We start from the raw sequence: 22381 nt of genomic DNA on the forward strand, positions 1-22381 counted from the left end.
ACTACTGCCATGATCCAAGGCAGCAGCCTAAGGCTTGTAGACTGTGTCTAAAGTCACTTCTAGCTGTTTTCAGACAGCAACCAAACTGCCCTTCATTCTGCACAAAAGTACAGTTCCATTCAGTTTTCACTACATACAACAACAGCTTGTTTCAGCTGGAAGATCACAGCTTCCAGCATGTAACTCTAGTAAACATTCTTGCAACATCATCAAGACAAGACTGTATGTATTTTGTAAATGTGCTGTGGACATGAAACTGCTCTCAAAGAGATTTTATTTTCTGATTTATCAGTCTATCAGGCACCACTATACATCTTCCAGACTACACTACGTTCCTTCAGTGGCCATTAAAACAGGAGTAAGAAAAGATACTGAAAAGCCAAATTGCAATACTGAATTTAATTTTTTGTCAATATAAACTTGGGTCATGAACATCATTTTCTTGAACATTTCCAGACAGAGATTCCTGCGTAAGTATTATTGACCTTCAATAAAAACTACATATATTACATGTGGAGTTTGTGCAGACTTACATTTCTCATAAGCTGCTTACTATTTCCGATTACTATTTATGATAGTACTGGGCAACCAGGTAGTTAGGACTTAAAATGATGTTATAGCATGGGCATACAAGGTGGTCTTCTCTGTGTAATTCCTAGTATTTCAGATGTGGAAAAGGTATTTGCAGTCAAGAGGTGAAGTGAACGCTGGGGCAACAGTAAGAAATAATGTGAATACCACAGTCCATGATACAGAAACTTTGTAGTTTGGTGGCTTCATTGACAGACTGATAAAAAACTACATGGCAGCAGGATTTTTGTTTGTGTTAATTTGTTTAATCTGTTCAAAACACAAAATTAACAGAACTAACACTTCACAGTTCCATACAGGATTTTGTCAGCTCACTTTACTGCTTAACATTCCATACAAAGGCATTACCCTTCAATGTTCATCTGCATCCTGTGAGGGAGGAAATCTGTAAGTTGAGTAATAAATCTCTCATTTTCGGCTAACTCCCCCAGGCAGCTAGTGCCCAGTTTTGAAGATCGTCACTGGTTCTTGTCGTGGAGTCTATTTTGCTCCGCTCATTCATTTTCAACGAGGTGGAGGTCTGGTGCAGGAGGAGGCCAGTCAAGTAGACAAATCTCATTCTGTTCTGCAAACCACACCTACACCATACTTGATGTCCATATTGGAGACTGACGTTAATGGAAACAAACCTATTCTTCAGAATATAGTTGTCACACTGATACGTTTGTAACATTACCCAAAATGTGAGTAAAATGGGTTACATCCAGTCAGCCATCTATCCAATGAAGTCACCCAATTCCATGGGAACACCAAGCCCCAAACTGCCACAGACACACGACCACTGCAGGATAAGCCACGGATATATTTGTAGCCAAAACAGACAACAAGCCGCTTATATAATCATAATGTTCCACCATTTACTGTACAAAATACTAATTCGTATAAAAATGTTACATTCCTTCAGTTGAGATAGACATATTCCACAGCAAATGCCAATTAGCGGAGTTGATCATCATGGAGATTCCTTTTGATGGCTATGTGTTTGTTTTATAATCCAACCTCCTGATGCCAGCATCAAACCATATCAAACAATTCAGGAAACACAATAATATGTTTCAGCTGCTCTACATTTTATTACAATATTCGCTGTAATGTGTTTATGAGATCATTATCCTGAACTGGAGTTGCTACATGATAACATTCAGTTTCCACATGCTAGCTGGATTCTTAGTATCATTTCATCAATCACTGTGCAGTCCATTAAGAAACTCCATATCATTCCCAAGCATCAAATTCCCTTTCTCTAAAAGAGCAATGATGATGTCATGGATAGCTTGCCAACAATAAGGAATGGATCGTGAATAAAGTGACTGGAATAGAAGCAAGTTGTTTCTGGTATCTGACCTTCAATTATGTGTTGTCATTGGTTACTAAAAAACGAATGGTGTGATAACTTGCTGAGTTAGTGTGTCAGTCAATGCAACAGAATCCCATCATCACATCAGGGGATAATGTCCAACATGATAAATGACTCTAGAATGACATTCCCCTTTGGGTGCAGTGTTCCCACATGGAAGTTAAACACTTTAGTTTATCTTAACTTGTCCATAGAGGGTTTGAGTTACTAGATCTTAGTTTTTGGAAAAATCTAGGGCAACAATCACCATTCAGTGCTTTAAACTTTCAACTAAAGAGTTGGTGCAGTGACTGCTCAGCAATCAGGATGTCGTGGGTTCAAATCACTGTGCACACTTTCTTACCACATTGAAATTTGAAAGTATTTAACAAAAACTGAAATTTAACTTTACTTTATGAAGTAATTACATTTCACAAAGAGATTAACAGAACAACAATACAAAAGATATGTGTTACAATTATCCATATTTTTAATAAATGAGACCTAGTGACCTTTTATTTGAGTTACTTTTGAGTGGACCACAATCAGTGTATCAAGGTACACAGAAATCTGAGGGTCACTGGGTGTAGTCTCTCCTTGACAGAATTCAGTAATAAACTATAATCATAAGAAAACTCCAGTGCTCATTCTCCTGTTGCTGTGCAGATATAATTATTTTTGCTAAAGTCACAGCCATCATATGTGTGTGGGCTAACAGTAAATGTTGCAGCCAATTTTATTATAATTGCTACCACAAGTAACATTCATATATTTATAGTCTAAAATTTGTACATCTACTGTGAAAAATTAACTGCACATAATTGGAACAAAGGGATATTTTCCATACAGTACTTGCCTCTTATGGCAACTGGAGAGGGGGTGGGGGTATTATTGTAACTTGACATGAAATGAAACATCTGCTCCTATACATAGAAAGTTTAGTTAATAACAGCACTTTTTTTCACAGTAGAGCTTTTTATCTTCTTGGAACAGGTTCAGAATACAGATATGATTATTTTTGCATAGTATTTAAACTAATAAATCCTCTTCCACATGTTCTCAATGTAATCTGGAAAAAAGGCACACTGCATTTCGTTTGTATCAGTGCTGCACTGGACTGAACGGTTGTTATTTTCCACCACACTTTTTGTGCTGCAAAGTGTGCATATATTTACTGTTCTTTATATGTTCATTTTTCTGCTTCTTCTGTAAGTCATATTTTTATCCTTCCTTAATGTTTCAACATTCATCACATTTATAATATCCCCGCATGTTGAGACACTACTACATTTACATACATTTTTAACAAGAGGACAGATGCTCAGAAAAGCAGAATACTCAACAGAAGTGGTGTCATAATAAACTTTTAAGCCGCACTGCAGAAATTAAGTTGTATGATTAATCTGTCTACATGCAGTACATTGAAAAAACAGTCACGTGAAAGTAGTATGAATAGTAAACATACAGGATGAGTTAGGAGGAAAGGCACACATTTTGAGGGGGCAACAGTTGGTGATTCTGAATGAAAACTTCAAATGAACGTATGCCCATTGCTTAACCATATCCGACATATAACTATATGAAAATCTCAGGCGTCAAGTCATTTCTTGGCCACCAAAGTCACCCAATTTTACTTCATTAGATTACTTTTAGTGGCATGGCTTGAGAGTGGGGTCTACAGGCACAGACTGGACACATAGGAGGAACCTCTCACTCCTATTTTACATGCATATGCTCAAGTAAATGACTGTATGAATGAGCAACACAGCAGCTGTCTATAGCAGGTGCAAAATGAAGTGCAGTCGATGGTGGACTTTTGGAACATATTTTGAGAGGAAATTAACACAATTAAAATATTAGATCACAATGTTTCATTTACTATTAGCTGCATTTGTCCTCTTCCCCACCGTTTTCGTCAGTTTCCTCGGAAGCTGTTGAGAACCGGACATACATTCATATGGTGCTTTTTATTCAGAATCACTAATACTGCCACCTCTTGAAGCATTACCTTTCCTCCTGACTCACCGTGTATAATGTAGAAAGAGAGAGCAAGAAGACAAACAGAACTTGTATTCAGTCAGTAATTTACCAGAAACATACATACCTCAGCTCCCGATGTTCCGGCAACAGCTTCTCCATCTTTACCTGAAACATGGACCAAGGCTTATTCATTGTTATTCTGTAATTTTCCACCATCTTGTGGACCTCTAAATAAATTGGAGTAAGTCAATTAAAGTATGATGATGACAAGGATGTCAAAGAAATCAAATTCTCATTACATACGACATCCATTACAGCATAAAAAAACTTGACACACAGATAAGCAAAATGAACAACAGTAACATCTTTGAAGTACCAAATTACAAGAAACTGCCACAGAACTTAAAACAATCTAGAATTAAAGAATTCATTTTCAAACTGTTTTAGTAATTTGCCTTACATAACACAAACAATGCTTTCAATAACAACACCTGTTATGAAGAATGACAAAAGAACAGAGAAAAACTCATGATTTCTTCACAAGTGATTACAACTGGGAGAGTTGAAAATAAATAAAATCAGAAATAATAAGACAATCGGAAAAAAGACATAGAGGAGGAAGGTGGGGGGACCAAATTAGAACTGAAAAAATGATGACTGCGATGTAAATACATAAAAACTAATTGTTATATGAATGTGTGAAGGTGCAGTTATAAGGGAAAAAACAAGTACGAGAAATCTAAGGACAAAATTGAAATAAATACAAGGAAGAAGTATACCGAATGAAAAAAAAAGGGAAGAAGAAGAAAAAAAAAGAAGAGAGAGAGAGAGAGAGAAGACTGAATCACTGTTAGAGTGTAACAAAGTAAGATGGCAATAAGTGAAAGAAAAGGGGCTTATTAATAACAAAGGATAATATGAATGAACAGGTTAATCAGGATTTGTACACAAAAAAGATGACTGCACATGTAACAGTATTCAAAATTAAAATTCTTCCCATGATACCACCAAAAGCCATTAAAATTGTACAACATTAATATTACGAATTCCAAACATAAGATCCATGACAGTGTATGGCACATTAATCTGTATGGCAGGTTCTGCAGGTTTTCCATACAAAAAACAGTTATATTTTGTACAAGGACAGATATATAAATAGCTGTTAGATAATGATCTGCAATTCTATGATACCCACATATACAGGATAACAAATCGCCAACAATAATACGACTTTTTGAATTCAGTAAAAAGTTATTTTGGAAGTGGGTGACATCATCTTTGAAGACACAACTGATGACTTATAAATCACGAACAAAAATAACAGAACTGAACAATGAGTATGAATTACTATTTTACCTGAAATTCATAAATTTTAAGAAAGCTTTTGACACAAAGTACACATTCAACCTACATTAGTAGCAAGGCTACAAATTTCATTAGATTTCAGCAGGGTAGTACAAGTTGAGAAATAAATGATGAGATTGACTGTTCTCCATATTTCTTCATATCTCTACACTGGGGAAAAGAAGGGTGCATACATGGTAACAGATCAGCAATCAGCTACTTCCATTTTGTTGATGGCATTTTACTCTCAGCTTCTAGAGCAGATAAACTTTAACAACTAATGGAAGAACTTAATAGAGCAAACATGAAAGTAGATCTGAAAATCAGTTATAATTTGACAACTCCAGTTGACCATTGAATGGAAGATGTATGTCTTCTGTTCTATGAAAATGTTACTAATCTTAGTGCTGCTTGACTCATTTAGGACCTACTGTACTTTGACAAACCAACTGCAGAACTGTATGTTTCATTTAATAATGCACACGGATTTTTTGTTAATGCTCCTGATGGAGTGAGTGTAAATACTGATGCCATAATTTATGGATATCTGCTGCATTCATTTAGGGCTTACTGTGATTTGACAAAACAAACCCAGCAAAAATGTACGTTTGGTGTTTAATAATGCACACAGATTTTTTGTTATTGTTCCTGATGGTTTGAGTGTAAACACTGATACCACAATTTATGGACATCCACATTTATATCTTTATGGTATAATTGTGAATGACTTGTGTAGCACCACAAGAGAAGAAAAAACACTCACACAATTAAACAGACTTAGAAGAAATTGAATAATGGGTAGTGATCAATCTGCACAGTAAAACCAATATGCTCTCAGAGTCAAAGAAGGATAAGAAGTAGTGGTGTTGTAAGTGTGATTATGAAAACTGCCCCCAAACTGTACATAACATTCTGGAACATGTTTAGATTTTGAGAGGTATCTTCCTACAGATGATGTATCAGGGAGCCTTGGGTATGCAGTCATTACCACAATGTTTAATTGATGCAATCAGTATCATTGTCCATTGTCAAATGACCCTTAACAATGAAATCTTACAACCAGTTAAGTTTTTGAACTTAAAGCCACTGAAGATGACTGGATGAATAGGAAAAGGAATAAACTGAATAATATGATGGACTGAAGTGCTAAATATTAGTTTTCAAAGCTAAGTTTCCAATGCATCTGAACCAGAAACTTTACAGCTCTGACATGTTAGTGATGCAAGGACTTTTGATTTTGCAAAAATGTGAAAATTAACGGTTGCTCAGTGAACAATGGCGAGATGCATTTTGGTAAATAAAAAAGGACCAGAAAACAGGCTGGAGTAAAATACTTAATTATGACTGTAATGAAAATGAAATGCAAATGACATTCAAACACATACAAGATAAACACGGGTGCATGTGGCTGAAGACTATAATGTACAACGAAATTTACAGGAAGCCTTTATCTAGTGGAAATCAAATGGATGATTATGATCCTAACACCAATAAAGAGCTGTGTTTACGGTTCAGCTTCAACCCATAGAAATGTGCTGGTATTGACAAAAGTTATGGGAATTCAGGTGCACCTGTTTATGCATTAATGCAGACCTGAATTCCTATAATTCAGTTTGCAAACAAGACTGATGCTAGAGTTTCAAAAACAATATGATAGGTACAAGTATTTTATTTATTAAATCAATCCAGAGGTAAGTTCCATCACCATATCACAGACACACCAATCTCATCATGATTTCCATCTGAAAAGAATTTTGCATAATTGTGTCTATACACACTCTCAACTCACAATAGTTAACAATGTTTAAGGCATTCAGTATGGATCTGCAACTATCCTCATATTAAACTTTTATTTATTAGTGAAATGAGTATAAATGATGATTTTGTTGTTCATGAAAAATTTCTACCTGTACATTTTTATTTAAAATTTGTATCCAAATAGATCTTTAGTTTACGTACGATGCCTCATAGCTAATACTACCACCTAAATATATGTAGGAATCTCACTTTGCTAAGCACCCAACTAGTATCCTAATATCCAGGGTTAAATTTTATCACCTGTTTTAACAATGTGAATGTCACATCTGGCAATTCTCTGTGTGCATGAGATATTACTGGGTCCAACACTGTTCAAATTTCAAATTAAAAATTAGGTTGATCTGTAAACAGCTATATGATCTAGGATCAAGTCAAGAGAGACAACATCTTTAATAAAACCATGCATGTTGTTGTCGTTATCACTTGTCAATCCAACAACTAGTTTGATGCAGCTGTCCATGCTGACCTATCCAATTCAAGTCTCACTTGTTAACTATTACACTATACGTTCATTCAAACCTGCTTACTGTATTCAGGCCTTGGTCAACAATTTTTAATACACCTGCCCTCCCTCATCTCCCCCCCCCCCCCCCTCCCCCAAATCAAATTAAGTAATACTTGATACTATTTCTAGTATCTTCACATTTGGAGGGGGTGTCTCCAATTATATCTGTCTAATAGTGCTCTGTCAACAATAACGGAAGAGAGTAGTAAAAGAAATGATTGTTTTTAATATAAAAATTCCAAAAATTTGGAAGAACAAGAATATTAAAATTTTTTGACAGTTTTGTGAATCAGATGAAAACCAATGCAAATGAGACAAACTCATGTAAAGCTGAGGCCACATACAGGATTACCAATATCATTGAGAATTGAGACATATGACTGAAATATCCTTATGTACATGGAAAAAAAAGAGCACAGCATGTTATAGGCTCAAATGAATACTGGATTTGTGTAAATAGGAGCCCCTCTGACAACCAAGGCTTAACTGGCCTTTAAAAGACTTGTTACAAAATGAGGTAGCAAGCAGAGAAATAGGTAAGAAACTGCAGCCAGAATTAAATATGAAGGCTAATAGTATTAAATTAGCTAGGCAGAGCCATGGATTATAAATTACATTTCTGACAACAGAATGAATGAGATATTGCTGGAGCCTAGTACTGCAATGCTGAAATAAATTAAAATATCTAGTGGAAAAGCTAGAGGACTATTAGATGTCATCCCTTGTGTTTAACCCCAACTCCAGAAGTGACTGGATAGTTCCATTCATATATCACGGGCTACAAAATTATTCTTACTGTTATGGAAAATATCCTGTAAACTTTTGGAATTCAAATAATTTTTTTCCTAATACACTGCACATGTAGTGGTTCAATGAGGATTTGAAAGAAATACAAATTATTGTTACAAAAAACACTGCCTGTCCTGCCCTCTTGCAACTGAATGTTGACACCACATCTCACATTTTCATTATATCTCATGGTTAGAACTGCCAACCTTCCTCAACAAGACATGTAGACCTAATATACAGGGTGATTCAAAAAGAATACCACAACTTTAAAAATGTGTATTTAATGAAAGAAACATAATATAACCTTCTGTTATACATCATTACAAAGAGTACTTAAAAAGGTTTTTTTCCACTCAAAAACAAGTTCAGAGATGTTCAATATGGCCCCCTCCAGACACTCGAGCAATATCAACCCGATACTCCAACTCGTTCCACACTCTCTGCAGCATATCAGGCGTAACAGTTTGGATAGCTGCTGTTATTTCTCGTTTCAAATCATCAATGGTGGCTGGGAGAGGTGGCCGAAACACCATATCCTTAACATACCCCCATAAGAAAAAAATTGCAGGGGGTAAGATCAGGGCTTCTTGGAGGCCAGTGATGAAGTGCTCTGTCACGGGCTGCCTGGCGGCCGATCCATCGCCTCGGGTAGTTGACGTTCAGGTACTAGTTTCATAACTAACCTTTTTCGTAGGACTCTCCATACAGTTGATTGTGGAATTTGCAGCTCTCTGCTAGCTCTGCGAGTCGATTTTCCTGGGCTGCGAACAAATGATAGCTGGATGCGTGCTACATTTTCATCACTCGTTCTCGGCCGTCCAGAACTTTTCCCTTTGCACAAACACCCATTCTCTGTAAACTGTTTATACCAACGTTTAATACACCACCTATCAGGAGGTTTAACACCATACTTCGTTCGAAATGCACGCTGAACAACTGTCGTTGATTAACTTCTGCCGTACTCAATAACACATAAAGCTTTCTGTTGAGCGGTCGTCATCTTAGCATCAACTGACGCTGACGCCTAGTCAACAGCGCCTCAAGCGAACAAATGTACAACTAAATGAAACTTTATAGCTCCCTTAATTCACCGACAGATAGTGCTTAGCTCTGCCTTTTGTTGTTGCAGAGTTTTAAATTCCTAAAGTTGTGGTATTCTTTTTGAATCACCCTGTACAACCTGAGGCAACCGTTCTATACTTTTATTGCATCTAAGCATAGTAACTACATACAAACAAGATCATCGTCTTTTTCTTCAGTCACTGAAACCTGACTGATTCTTATGTGAGTTACTGTTCAAACTTGGTTATGTTAACTAGCAATCAGTTGTTCTAATAATGCAATATCAATTCCATGGAATTTCACATATACTGCAAAATATACACTTGCTCACAATTTTAGAGAAATGCAGATATCACCCAGTTCATCTGACCTGTCCTCAACACCTTATATATTCTGTATTTTTGAATTGTTTGTTTTCATTGTGGTGTTGTGGTCTTCAGTCTGAAGACTGGTTTACATGGCTCTCTATGTTAGTCTACCCTGTGCAAGCCTCTTCATCTTTGAATAACTACTGGAACCTACATCCTTCTGAATCTGCTTACTGTATTTATCTCTTGGACTCCCTCTACAACCCCCCCCCCCCTCGTTCTCCAATAGTAAACTGGTGATGTCTTAATGTTTCAAAATGTGCTCTATCAACCAATCCCTTCTTTTCGTCATGTTTTGCCACAAATTTCTTCTCTCTCCAATGCTGTTCAGCACCTTCTCATCACTTATGTGATCTACCAATCCAATCTTCAGCATTCTTCTATAGCATCACATTTAAAAAAACTTCTACTCTCTTCTTATCTAGTGGTTTGTGTCTTTGATGTAGGATGGGAGTGACACAAACCACTTCCTAGAACACCTCAAATCCATTCCCACTCCTCTCCCACCTGAAATCTTTCTTGTCACCATAGATGCTACATCCCTTTACACAAACATCCCACATACCCATGGTCTCTCTGCCCTTGAGCACTATCTCTCCCAACGCCCACCCGAAGATCTTCCAAAAACCTCGTTCCTTATCACACTTACCAACTTCATCCTAACCCATAATTACTTCACATTTGAAGGCCAGACCTACAAACAAATCAGGGGAACGGCCATGGGAACCAGGATGGCTACGTCCTATGCTAACCTCTTTATGGGCCGCATGGAGGAGGCTTTCCTGAAGACCCAACAAGCTGCTTCCCCTGGCCTGGTATAGGTTTATAGATGACATCTTTGTGGTCTGGACTCATGGTGAAGAAACATTCCTTAATTTCCTCCATAACCTCAACTCTTTTTCGAATCTGAATTTCACCTGGTCCTTCTCCAAAACCCAAGCCACCTTCCTGGATGTTGACCTTCATCTTGTTGAAGCTCACATCCACACCTCTGTCCATATCAAACCCACAAACAAACAACAGTACCTTCACTTTGATAGCTGCCATCCATTCCACATCAAACGTTCCCTTCCCTACAGCCTAGGTATTCATGGCAAACATATCTGCTCCAGTGATGAATCCCTCAACAATTACACCAATAACCTGACCAGTGCTTTCCTCTCCCGCAACTATCCTGCAGACCTTGTCCACAAACAGATGTCCCGAGCAATACATTGCTCCCCGGCCCACAACAATGTTCCTACCCCCAGACCACACAGAAGCATCCCCCTTGTCACCCAATATTATCCTGGCCTCGAATACATCAACAAATTACTCCGCCAGGGATATGACTTTCTCAAGTCAACCCCTGAAATGAGATCATCCCTTGACAAAATTCTCCCCACACCACCCAGAGTTGCCTTTCGTCGCCCCCCTAACCTCCGTAACATCCTTGTTAAACCCTACAATATTCCCAGACTACCTTCTCTACCCAGCGGTTCCTACCCCTGTAACCGACCCCGCTGCAAAACCTGCCCCATGCATCCCCCGACAACCACCTACTCCAGCCCCGCTACTGGTAAAACATACACAATTCAAGGCAGGGCCACGTGTGAAACTACACATGTCATTTCTCAGCTGACATGCCTGCACTGCACAGCCTTTTACATCGGTATGACAACAACTAAACTGGCTGAGCGCATGAACGGACACAGACGAACTGTCCGCCTAGGAGATGTCCCTCCAGCATAATTCTAGGGACCTAGGAACCTGCTACACCGTATGTGCCATTTGGCTTCTCCCACCCAACACCAGTCCCTCTGAACTGCGGAGATGGGAACTTGCACTCCAACACATCCTTTCATCCCGCCATCCCCCAGGACTGAACCTACGTTAAACAACCTCACTCCCATTTACTCTTCAGTCTTCTCCTGTTTCCCTTTCCTCTTTAGCCATTCATGCATCTATTCATCCTACATAGTTTTGTTTATCTTTATACTGTATACCTCTTTACTTCTGTTGCATCCTCTTTGGTTTGAAGCTGGCACAGTACTTACAGTAGAATATCTTTGGCTTCACTCTGACAACCATGCCTCCATCCTTGCTACCCTCCCTGTTGCTTCATAACCTGGGTTGTGAGTAACTGAATCCACTTTCCCTTCTTCCCTTTCTTTCCCCTCTCTCCCCCCTGATGAAGGAACATTTGTTCTGAAAGCTAGGAACGTAAATTTTAGGTTCTGTTTTTTGTGTATCTATCGGCTGTACTGGGCTGAGGTAAGTACTGGCCAGCCCCTCTATCTCTTTGTTAGTATTTGTTTCACATCTTTATATGAGATTTTCCATTAATCTATTACTTTAAGTGTATCATTTTGTGATCCAAATCTCTCAGCATAACCTGATTTAATTTGGCTACATTCCATTATTCTTTCTTTGCTTTTGTTGATGTTCATCTTGTATCCTCCTTACACGATGCTGTCCATTCCGTTCAACTGCTATTCCACATTCTTTGCCATCTATGGCAGAATTACAGTGTCACTGGCAAACCTCAACATTTTTATTTCTTCTCTATGATCAATTCCTATTCCGAATTTTTCTCTGGTGTCCTTTACTGCTTGATCGGTGTATAGATTGAATAACATTCAGGAAAGGTTACAATCCAGTCTCTCTCTTTTCGCAACCACTGCTTCCCTTTCACACCCCTCGACTCACACAACCGCCATCTGGTTTCTGCACAAGATGTAAATAGTCTCTCATTCCCTGTATTTTATCGTGGCTACCTTTAGAATTTCAAAGACAGTATTTCAGTCAACATTGTCAGAAGCTTTCTCTAAGTATCTTCTAAGGCAAGTCACAGGATCTGTATTGCCTCATGTGTTCCTACATTTCTCTGGAATCCGAACTGATCTTCCCTGGAGTTAGTTTCTACCAGTTTTTCCATTCTTCTGTAAAGAAGAATGAACCATGGACCTTGCCATTGATAGGACGGTTTGCATGTCTCAGTGCTACAGACAGCTCTAGCACACCTGTAACCACAATGTAGGGATATCTGTTGAGGGGCCACACAAATGTGTGGTTCCTCTTGGCTAAAATAGTCTCCCATTTGAATCTCCTGGTGAGGACTACTAACGAGGGTGTCATCATCAGGAGAAATAAAACTAGCATACTACGAGTCAGAGCATGGAATGTTAGATCGCTTAATTGGGTACATAGGTCAGAAAATTTGGAAAGACAAATGGATGGGTTGAAGTTAGGCATTTCCAGGGGGAGTGTGGACTGACCACAATTTTCTGGTTATGAACTGTAACTTAAAACTGAAGAAACTGCAAAACGGTAGGAAATTAAGGAGATGGGACATGGATAAGCTGAAAGAACAAAAAGTTGTTGAGGGTTTTCTAGAATGGGAAAAGGAACACCACACAAGACAAATGGGTAGCTTCAAGAGATGCAATACTGAAGCAGCAAAAGATCAAATATGTAAAAAGACAAGGCTTAGTAGATGTCCTCAGATATCACAAGAGATATTGAATCTAATCAAAGAAAATAAGAAAATGCAGTTAATGAAGCTGGCAAAAGTGAATACAAATGCCTAAGAAAAAAGTTTATATGAAGTGCAAAATGGATAAGCAGGAATGGGTGGAGGACATATAAAGGATTTATAAGCCTATTTCACCAGGGGAAAGACAGATACCACCTATAAACAAATTAAAAAGGCTTTTGGAGAAGAGGAGAAGCTGGCTTTTGGAAAAGAGAAGCAGCCATATGAATATCAAGACATCAGATGGAAAACCAGTACTGCAAAGAAGGGAAAGCTGGAAGGTGGAAGAAGTACACAGAAGGCCTATACAAAGGAGATGAACTTGAAGGTAATATTATAGAAAGGCAAGAGAACATAGATGAAGATGAGGTGGAGGTATGATACTAAGAGAAGAACTTGACCGAGCACTGAAAGACCTTTTAACTCAAAACAAGGTGCCTGGAGTAGATTATATTCTGTCAAAACTATTGACATCCTAGGGAGAGCCAGTCATGACAAAATTATTCCACATGGTGTGCAAGATATATGTGACATGCCAAACACTGCCATGTAAGAATTCCAATTCCAAAGAAAGCAGGTGCAAGTAAGTGTGAAGATTATCAAACTATCAGTTTAACAAGCCATGGTTGCAAAATTCTAACATGAATTCTTCACTGCATTATGATGATAAATGCTTTATCATTGTGTGATGATTCCTGGATAAACAAACAGTGACTGAAAATTATCTAATTTTTGGTTCAAAACTAAATTTTGGGACACTTAACAACATACCACCTGTAATTTGTATTACTGCCTTCGTCTAAACAAATATACTCTGATTTTCCTTTTTTTCCCAGAAATAGCTTCAAGAGTATGCAGTTTTCATTTTCCACATATTATTTCTGGTCAATTTTCTTTCCTCCTTATTCTACAACTTTAGTATCAGGTCCAATGTTCCCATACAAGTATTCTATCCCCTCTTCAATTTTTTGTAACACACTTGAACATCATATAGCTCAGGTTTACTTTTTGGTGGGAATCTCAGAAATTAAAGTTCTGGTACTACAGTATACCAGTGTGTAAAACTTAATGACAGAAGTAACTTTTGCATGACATGTCACTGCCAAGTAACATAGATTGATGAAACTTGTGTCATAAATAATTAACTGCAACATGGTAGTAGAGGAGGTAACTGAAAGAAATACACTATGAGACAAACAGAAATGACACTTTTATTCAAAGACAATAATTTCACTTTAGTCTCCGTGATTCATGACGGTCCCCTGGACATTACATATGGTGGGTGCTTCTTAGGAAGTTTGTGTGGTCATCACAGATGGCAATGCATTTCCCACTGGGCACGAGGTTGGTAAGGAGTTCTTGTGGTAGAGCATTCCATTCCTCCACCAACATGGTTGAAAAATGTTGGATGGTTGTTGGTGTATGTGGAAGTACTGTAAATACATCTCCCCAATGCATCCCAGAGGTGCTCAACGGGATTTAAGTCAGGGGAACGGGTGGGCCAGCCCATTTGCCCAATACCCCCTCATTCCAATATTTCACAAGCTCCTCCACCTAAGATGTTTAATGTAGTCACATACCATTTGACATATTCAGGGGACCATCATTAACTGCGGAGACTTCAGTGCAGTTACTGTCTTTGAATAAAAGTGTCATTTCTCTTGTCTCATTGCTTATTTCTTTCAGTTACCTTCTATACTATACTGTTCATTCTATGTATGGTCTACATTTCATTGAACTGTTACTTGGCAGTGACACACCATATGAAATTTACTTTTGTCTAAAGTTTTGCAAGGAAGTGTATTTGTGCTGCCAATTTAGAATCTATAGCTGGATTTCAAAGGTCCACAAATTTTGACCCTTTTTCTCTGGCATAACCATTTCTTCCAATTCCTAGTCAGTATTACAAAAACTTATCACTATAAGTTTACAGTCTAGGAACAAATACTTATACCAATCCAAACAGCCTCAGCTAATGAAGATCTTGATTTTATCAGTATACTTCTTGAGTTTCTCAGCAATCTTTTCAGTTGTGTGAACATATTACTCTCGTTTTTGGGTCATTCCATGTCAAGTGTCTCAGTTTAGAAGATGCTCCCAGCTCTACGATCTACAATTTGGATGAATTTTGTTCAGTATGTACCTGAGGGCCCCACATGAACTTACGCAAAGTTTCAGGCTCACCTGTATCTTGGCTGAGGTGCTAGAGCCACTTTTGTGAAGACCACTTTTACTGGGACCAAAAAGTCGAGAAGAATTCTTCAAGTTCGGCATTCCACTGTTGCTAATGTATAAGAGCTAGAATTTTGCTTCTGGGTATAGTGGTACAACTTTTTGTGCTCTACACACAAATGATGGAAGTAGAGTTTAGAAAGCAATGCATTTGGTATAATCTCAGTTCAAGTGGGCAACAAATCACGTTGCGAGAACTTTGTCCCATACTTTAACGAGGCATAAATAGTGGAGAAAGTGTGCTATGGATCTGGTCTTTTGCCAAACTACTGTCTGTCTGTCTGTGTGTTTAGTATATCACAAATTTGGGCCTGGCTTGTGTGTTTAATTTCTGGGCTACTGCCCTGTAAATTTGCTAAAAAACATGAATGTATCAAAATATACCCGTGTTCGAAGTCATGTGTCTCAAAATGAACACCTACCACATTACATTCATTAACACCATTCAACACAGCACATTTCATTCTATTAGAAAAACTTATTTTATTTTTGTGTCTTTTTGGGTAAGGTGCAAAAAATTGTGCCTTAAATTTGAAATTTTGTTGATTATGTCTGCTGTGTTTAAATAGTCATTTTCCTTTTTATTTAGTGATTTTAAACCTGTTTATGAACGGTTCAGGCTAAATTTAACCATTTAACTGTATTAGACACTGGTATGCAATTTCTGTGAAGCTGAACGCTTATTAATTTTATTTCTTTTCTTTATTTAGGACTTGACAATTTGATTTTAGTGCCTGAAGCATATCAAGTTGTTGCTAAAATGGAAAAACAAGATCAAGTTAATGTATGGAGTTTTGGAAATACTGATTCCCCATGCCATTTAATGACATACAGTGGCTTAAAAGGACTAAAAGCTGTAAAGAAACTATGCTTAGAAGAACAAGAATTACTTACTAAACGGAGTGGTTTAAACTCTACTGAAACTGCTAAACTATGCTTCCACCATGAAGCTTTACTCCTACAAAGATGTGAATTCTTGCAAAGATGATGCTGCGAACAATATGATAAGAAAAACCATACTGCATGAAAAAGTTTGCGCTCAGTCAAAATAGAAACAGATGACTCACCAAAAAGGATAACCGTGCCTGATACTAAACCAAGCCAAAAAAATGTGCCCTTCCTATAGAAAAGAATTTGATACACTGAAATATTCACAAATGAAAGTTACATCTCAGTCAGATGAAGATGATGAGACTAATGTTGCTCACAATTTGAATACAAGCTTAACAGCTGTTGAAATATCACCATTAAAATTTCAACAAATTGGTGCAGTGGATACAAAAGGATATGCAAAGCACAAAATACATCAAGCTGAAGATGCAATTAGGCCTATTAAGAAAATTGCAGAAGTGGGAGGACTTGATTCCAGTGAACTGGAGCGACCATCCACAGGCAAGCAATGCTTGAATTGTTCAGATTACAGTCAGCTGATCCAAGAATTGAAAGACAAATTACATACATCAAACCATAATGAGAAAATTCAAATTTTGACATTAGTTCCCCAAAGCTGGTCTATCAAAAAGACTATGGAAGAATTTTGTGTTTCAGAAAGAATGGTAAGGAAGGCTAGAAAGTTAAAAACTTAACAGGGAATATTGGCACAGCCCAAAGGTAAATATGGGAAAAAGCTTTCCGAGGCTGTGAAGGCAAGAGCCATTGAACATTTTTACGAAGAAGAGTTTAGTATGATTTGTCCAGGAATAAAGGACTGTATTACTGTTCAGATTAATGGAGAAAAGGTTCAAAAATGAAAATACTTATTACTGAGCAATTTAAAAGAAATGTTTATTGCATACTGCAATAAAAATGGACCTGAAATTGGATTTTCCAAATTTTGTGAATTTACTCAAGAGGACGTCGTTATCAGGAGAAAGAAAACTGGCGTTCTATAGATCGGAGCATGGACTGTCAGATCCCTTAATTGGGCAGGTAGGTTAGAAAATTTAAAAAGGGAAATGGATAGGTTAAAGTTAGATATAGAGGGAATTAATGAAGTTCGGTGGCAGGAGGAACAAGACTTTTGGTCAGGTGAATGCAGGGTTATAAATAGAAAATCAAATAGGGGTAATGCAGGAGTAGGTTTAATAATGAATAAAAAAAATAGGAGTGCGGGTAAGCTATTACAAACAGCATAGTGAATGCATTATTGTGGCCAATGTCTACTACAGTAGTACAAGTTTATATCCCAACTAGCTCTGCAGATGAAGAAGAAATTGATGAAATGTATGATGAGATAAAAGAAATTATTCAGGTAGTGAAGGCAGACGAAAATTTAATAGTCATGGGTGACTGGAATTCGAGAGTAGGAAAAGGGAGAGAAGGAAACTTAGTAGGTGAATATGGATTGGGGGTAAGAAATAAAAGAGGATGCCGCCTGGTAGAATTTTCCACAGAGCATAACTTAATAATAGCTAACACTTAGTTCAAGAATCATAAAAGAAGGTTGTATACATGGAAGAATCCTGGAGATACTAGAAGGTATCAGATTACATAATGGTAAGACAGAGATTTAGGAACCAGGTTTTAAACTGTAAGACATTTCCAGGGGCAGATGTGGACTCTGATCACAATCTATTGGTTATGAACTGTAGATTGAAACTGAAGAAACTGCAAAAAGATGGGAATTTAAGGAGATGGGACCTGGATAAACTGAAAGAACCAGAGGTTGTAGAGAGTTTCAGGGAGAGCATAAAGGAACAATTGACAGGAATGGGAGAAAGAAATGCAGTAGAAGAAGAATGGGTAGCTTTGAGAGATGAAGTAGTGAAAACAGCAGAGGACCTAGTAGGTAAAAAGACGAGGGCTAGTAGAAATCCTTGGATAACAGAAGAAATATTGAATTTAATTGATGAAAGGAGAAAATATAAAAACACAGTAAATGAAGCAGGCAAAAAGGAATACAAACGTCTAAAAAATGAGATCGACAGGAAGTGCAAAATGGCTAAGCAGGGATGGCTAGAGGACAAATGTAAGGATGTAGAGGCTTATCACACTAGGGGTAAAATAGATACTGCCTACAGGAAAATTAAAGAGATCTTTGGAGATAAGAGAACCACTTGTATGAACATCAAGAGCTCAGATGGAAACCCAGTTCTAAGCAAAGAAGGGAAAGCAGAAAGGTGGAAGGAGTATATAGAGGGTCTATACAAGGGTGATGTACTTGAGGACAATATTATGGAAATGGAAGAGGATGTAGATGAAGATGAAATGGGAGATACGATACTGCGTGAAGAGTTTGACAGAGCACTGAAAGACCTGAGTCGAAAGAAGCCCCCGGGAGTAAACAACATTCCATTGGAACTACTGATGGCCTTGGGAGAGCCGGTCTTGACAAAACTCTACCATCTGGCGAGCAAGATGTACGAGACAGGCGAAATACCCTCAGACTTCAAGAAGAATATAATAATTCCAATCCCAAAGAAAGCAGGTGCTGACAGATGTGAAAATTACCGAACTAGCAGTTTAATAAGTCACAGCTGCAAAATACTAATGCGAATTCTTTACAGACAAATGGAAAAACTGGTAGAAGCCGACCTCGGGGAAGACCAGTTTGGATTCCGTAGAAATGTTGGAACACGTGAGGCAATACTGACCCTACGACTTATAGAAAATAGATTAAGGAACGGCAAACCTATGTTTCTAGCATTTGTAGACTTAGAGAAAGCTTTTGACAATGTTGACTGGAATACTCTCTTTCAAATTCTGAAGGTGGCAGGGGTAAAATACAGGGAGCAAAAGGCTATTTACAAATTGTACAGAAACCAGATGGCAGTTATAAGAGTCGAGGGACATGAAAGGGAAGGGAGTGATACAGGGTTGTAGCCTCTCCCCGATGTTATTCAATCTCTATACTGAGCAAGCAGTGAAGGAAACAAAAGAAAAATTCGGAGTAGGTATTAAAATCCATGGAGAAGAAATAAAAACTTTGAGGTTCGCCGATGACATTGTAATTCTGTCAGAGACAGCAAAGGACTTGGAAGAGCAGTTGAATGGAATGGATAATGTCTTGAAAGGAGGATTAAGATGAACATCAACAAAAGCAAAACAAGGATAATGGAATGTAGTCGAATTAAGTCGGGTGATGCTGAGGAAATTAGATTAGGAAATGAGACACAAAGTAGTAAAGGAATTTTACTATTTGGGGAGCAAAATAACTGATGATGGTCGAAGTAGAGAGGATATAAAATGTAGACTGGCAACGGCAAGGAAAGCATTTCTGAAGAAGAGAAATTTGTTAACATCGAGTATAGATTTAAGTGTCAGGAAGCCGTTTCTGAAAGTATTTGTATGGAGTGTAGCCATGTATGGAAGTGAAACATGGACGATAAATACTTTGGACAAGAAGAGAATAGAAGCTTTCGAAATGTGGTGCTACAGAAGAATGCTGAAGATTGAATGGGTAGATCACATTACTAATACGGAAGTATTGAATAGAATTGGGGAGAAGAAGAGATTGTGGCACAACTTGACAAGAAGAAGGGACCGGTTGGTAGGACATGTCCTGAGGCATCAAGAGATCATAAATTTAGCATTGGAGGGCAGCGTGGAGGGTAAAAATCGTAGAGGGAGACCAAGAGATGAGTACACTAAGCAGATTCAGAAGGATGTTGGTTGCAGTAAGTACTGGGAGATGAAGAAGCTGGCACAGGATAGGGTAGCATGGAGAGCTGCATCAAACCAGTCTCAGGACTGAAGACAACAACAACAAGGCCAAAGTGGTGTGCGACTGTAGGCACAGCTGGTTCACATTCAGTTTGTCTCTGCACAATACATAAAAATGTGAAACTTGTGTTGGCACATAGCACAATAAAAGAAGATTACAACATGTTACTGAGAAAAATCGTCTGTAATTTGGAAACAAAGGATTGCATGCTTCAGCGCTGTGAAGTATGTCAGGAGAGAAGCTCTAAAGGAATATTTGGAAAGTGCTTTTGCAAATACTGATCCTGAGGATACAAATCAGTTCAAACAACGGTCTCACTGACAGAGACTTGGAACCAGAGAAATGACAGTTGAAGAATTCATTGAACTATTAGTTACAAAACTTTTGGCCCTTTCTACTCACCACTACATTGCAAAGCATCAGAGCAAGCCTTTACAGTTCACTAAAGAAGGTTTCAAACCAGGAGATTTGATTATATTAATGGATTTCACTGAATATTACTCTTTTATTGTCCAAGAGACAGTTCAATGATTCCATTGGGAAAAATAGTCAAGTTACAATACATCTATTTGTCATTTTCTACAAAGATAATTAAGACCTAAACAGCGTCAGCTACTGTATAATCAGTGATTGCCTACAACATGACACAGTCGCAGTGCATGTGTTTTTAATGTACTTGATCAAATACCTGAAGTGCATTTTAAAAAAATTAAGCACATTCATTATTTTAGTGATGGTTCAGCCGCACAGTACAAAAATTTTAAGAGCTTCCTAAATATTTGCCATCATAAAAAAGATTTTGGCATTACTGCAGAACGGAATTTTTTTGGAACAAGCCATGGGAAAACACCATGTGACAGAATTGGGGGCACAGTTAAGCGTTTAGCAGTAAGAGCTAGCCTTCAGTGCCCAAATGACAACCAAATCTTCACACCAACAGATCTTATAAATTATAGAGTGCAGCAATCAGTCGTCCTTTTTTAGATTTTATTCCGCAAATCCAGATTTCAGCTAGTAGCTAGCCATTCTCAATGCACTATTTTCTATTGTCAATGCATGTAAGTCCCTGTTGTTCGGGTGTCAGTCACAGTTCTTTGAGTATTGGATTTGCGTAATAAAATCTAAAAATAGGTCGACTGATTGCTGCACTCATCATATAACAGTCGCTGAGTGCACCCACTTTCCGAATGGAAGGTAACCTGACCAACAGATCTGTTTGAATATAGCCAAAAAAAAAAAAAAAGTGCATTACATTGAATTTATCTATATTAAAAAAGAAATTATTGAAGATGCAAAAATTGATCAAGAAAAACGTTTTGAGGATGGATGCACAGTGTCTGGTATAAGCTACGATCACCATTTTGTGCCAATTGGCTGAAAGCGACTTCAGATTCATAGAGTATCAAATGATACATAGTCCTTTATAGCAAATGTTAACCGATATGCTAAAGTTCCTGCTAAACATGTTGCTATTACTGACCTACAGCCTGGCCAGTATGTCACTTGCATTTATGATGGAAAATGGTGGGTAGGAAATATCTGTGAAGTTTCATGTGAAGAAAATGATGCCTTGATTAATTTCATGCATCCTCATGGAGCTGCTCAATCATTTCACTGGCCAGCCAGGAGAGACATATGCTGGATTCCAGAACTACAGATAATTGCAGTCATACCAGTTCCAGCTGCTTCAATGATAGGGTGGCAATACAGTTTCCCAGAAGAAATAGTTTTGGACATCAGCAACAAATTTAAAGCATTTAACAACTGAAGAATTCTGCATTATGGCTTGGGAACCACAAAGAGACGCAAACACGGCTTGGGAACCAGCTAGATACCCACATCCAGGCTTGGGAACCTGCCAGACTCACTTCCAAGCTTGGGAACCTGCAGTAAGGAAACCCACTCGTGGCTACCTTACATGGCTATCAGGTGTGGCCCCTGGGCGATGGGGTTACCACTCATTGAGATTGGTAGTGGTGTAGCCACCATGGATCAATGCAAGGATTTTTCTCGAATTACAAAAAATTCAATAGTTTAGGAGCAATTTCTGCACCCTACTCAAAGAGACACCAAAATGAAAAGAAGTTTTTCTTATAGAATAAATTGTGCTCTGTTGAATGGTTTTAATGAATGTAATGTGGTAGGTGTCCATTTTGACACACACGACTTTGAACATGGG

General features: G+C 38.0%; 1 protein-coding gene across 9 annotated transcripts in view; it reads right to left on the reverse strand.

The window, feature by feature from the left end:
- Positions 1-22381, reverse strand: part of LOC126470298 (phosphatidylinositol 4-phosphate 5-kinase type-1 alpha) — a 311070-nt gene that overhangs the window by 284360 nt on the left and 4329 nt on the right. For all 9 annotated transcript variants that reach the window (XM_050098063.1, XM_050098062.1, XM_050098064.1 and 6 more), the window contains exon 2: positions 4032-4072. In XM_050098063.1, coding sequence (XP_049954020.1) covers positions 4032-4072 — 41 coding nt within the window. The remainder of the gene's footprint in view (positions 1-4031; positions 4073-22381) is intronic.

Source organism: Schistocerca serialis, chromosome 3 (assembly GCF_023864345.2).
Source record: "Schistocerca serialis cubense isolate TAMUIC-IGC-003099 chromosome 3, iqSchSeri2.2, whole genome shotgun sequence".
NCBI classification, from domain to species: Eukaryota; Metazoa; Arthropoda; class Insecta; order Orthoptera; family Acrididae; genus Schistocerca; species Schistocerca serialis.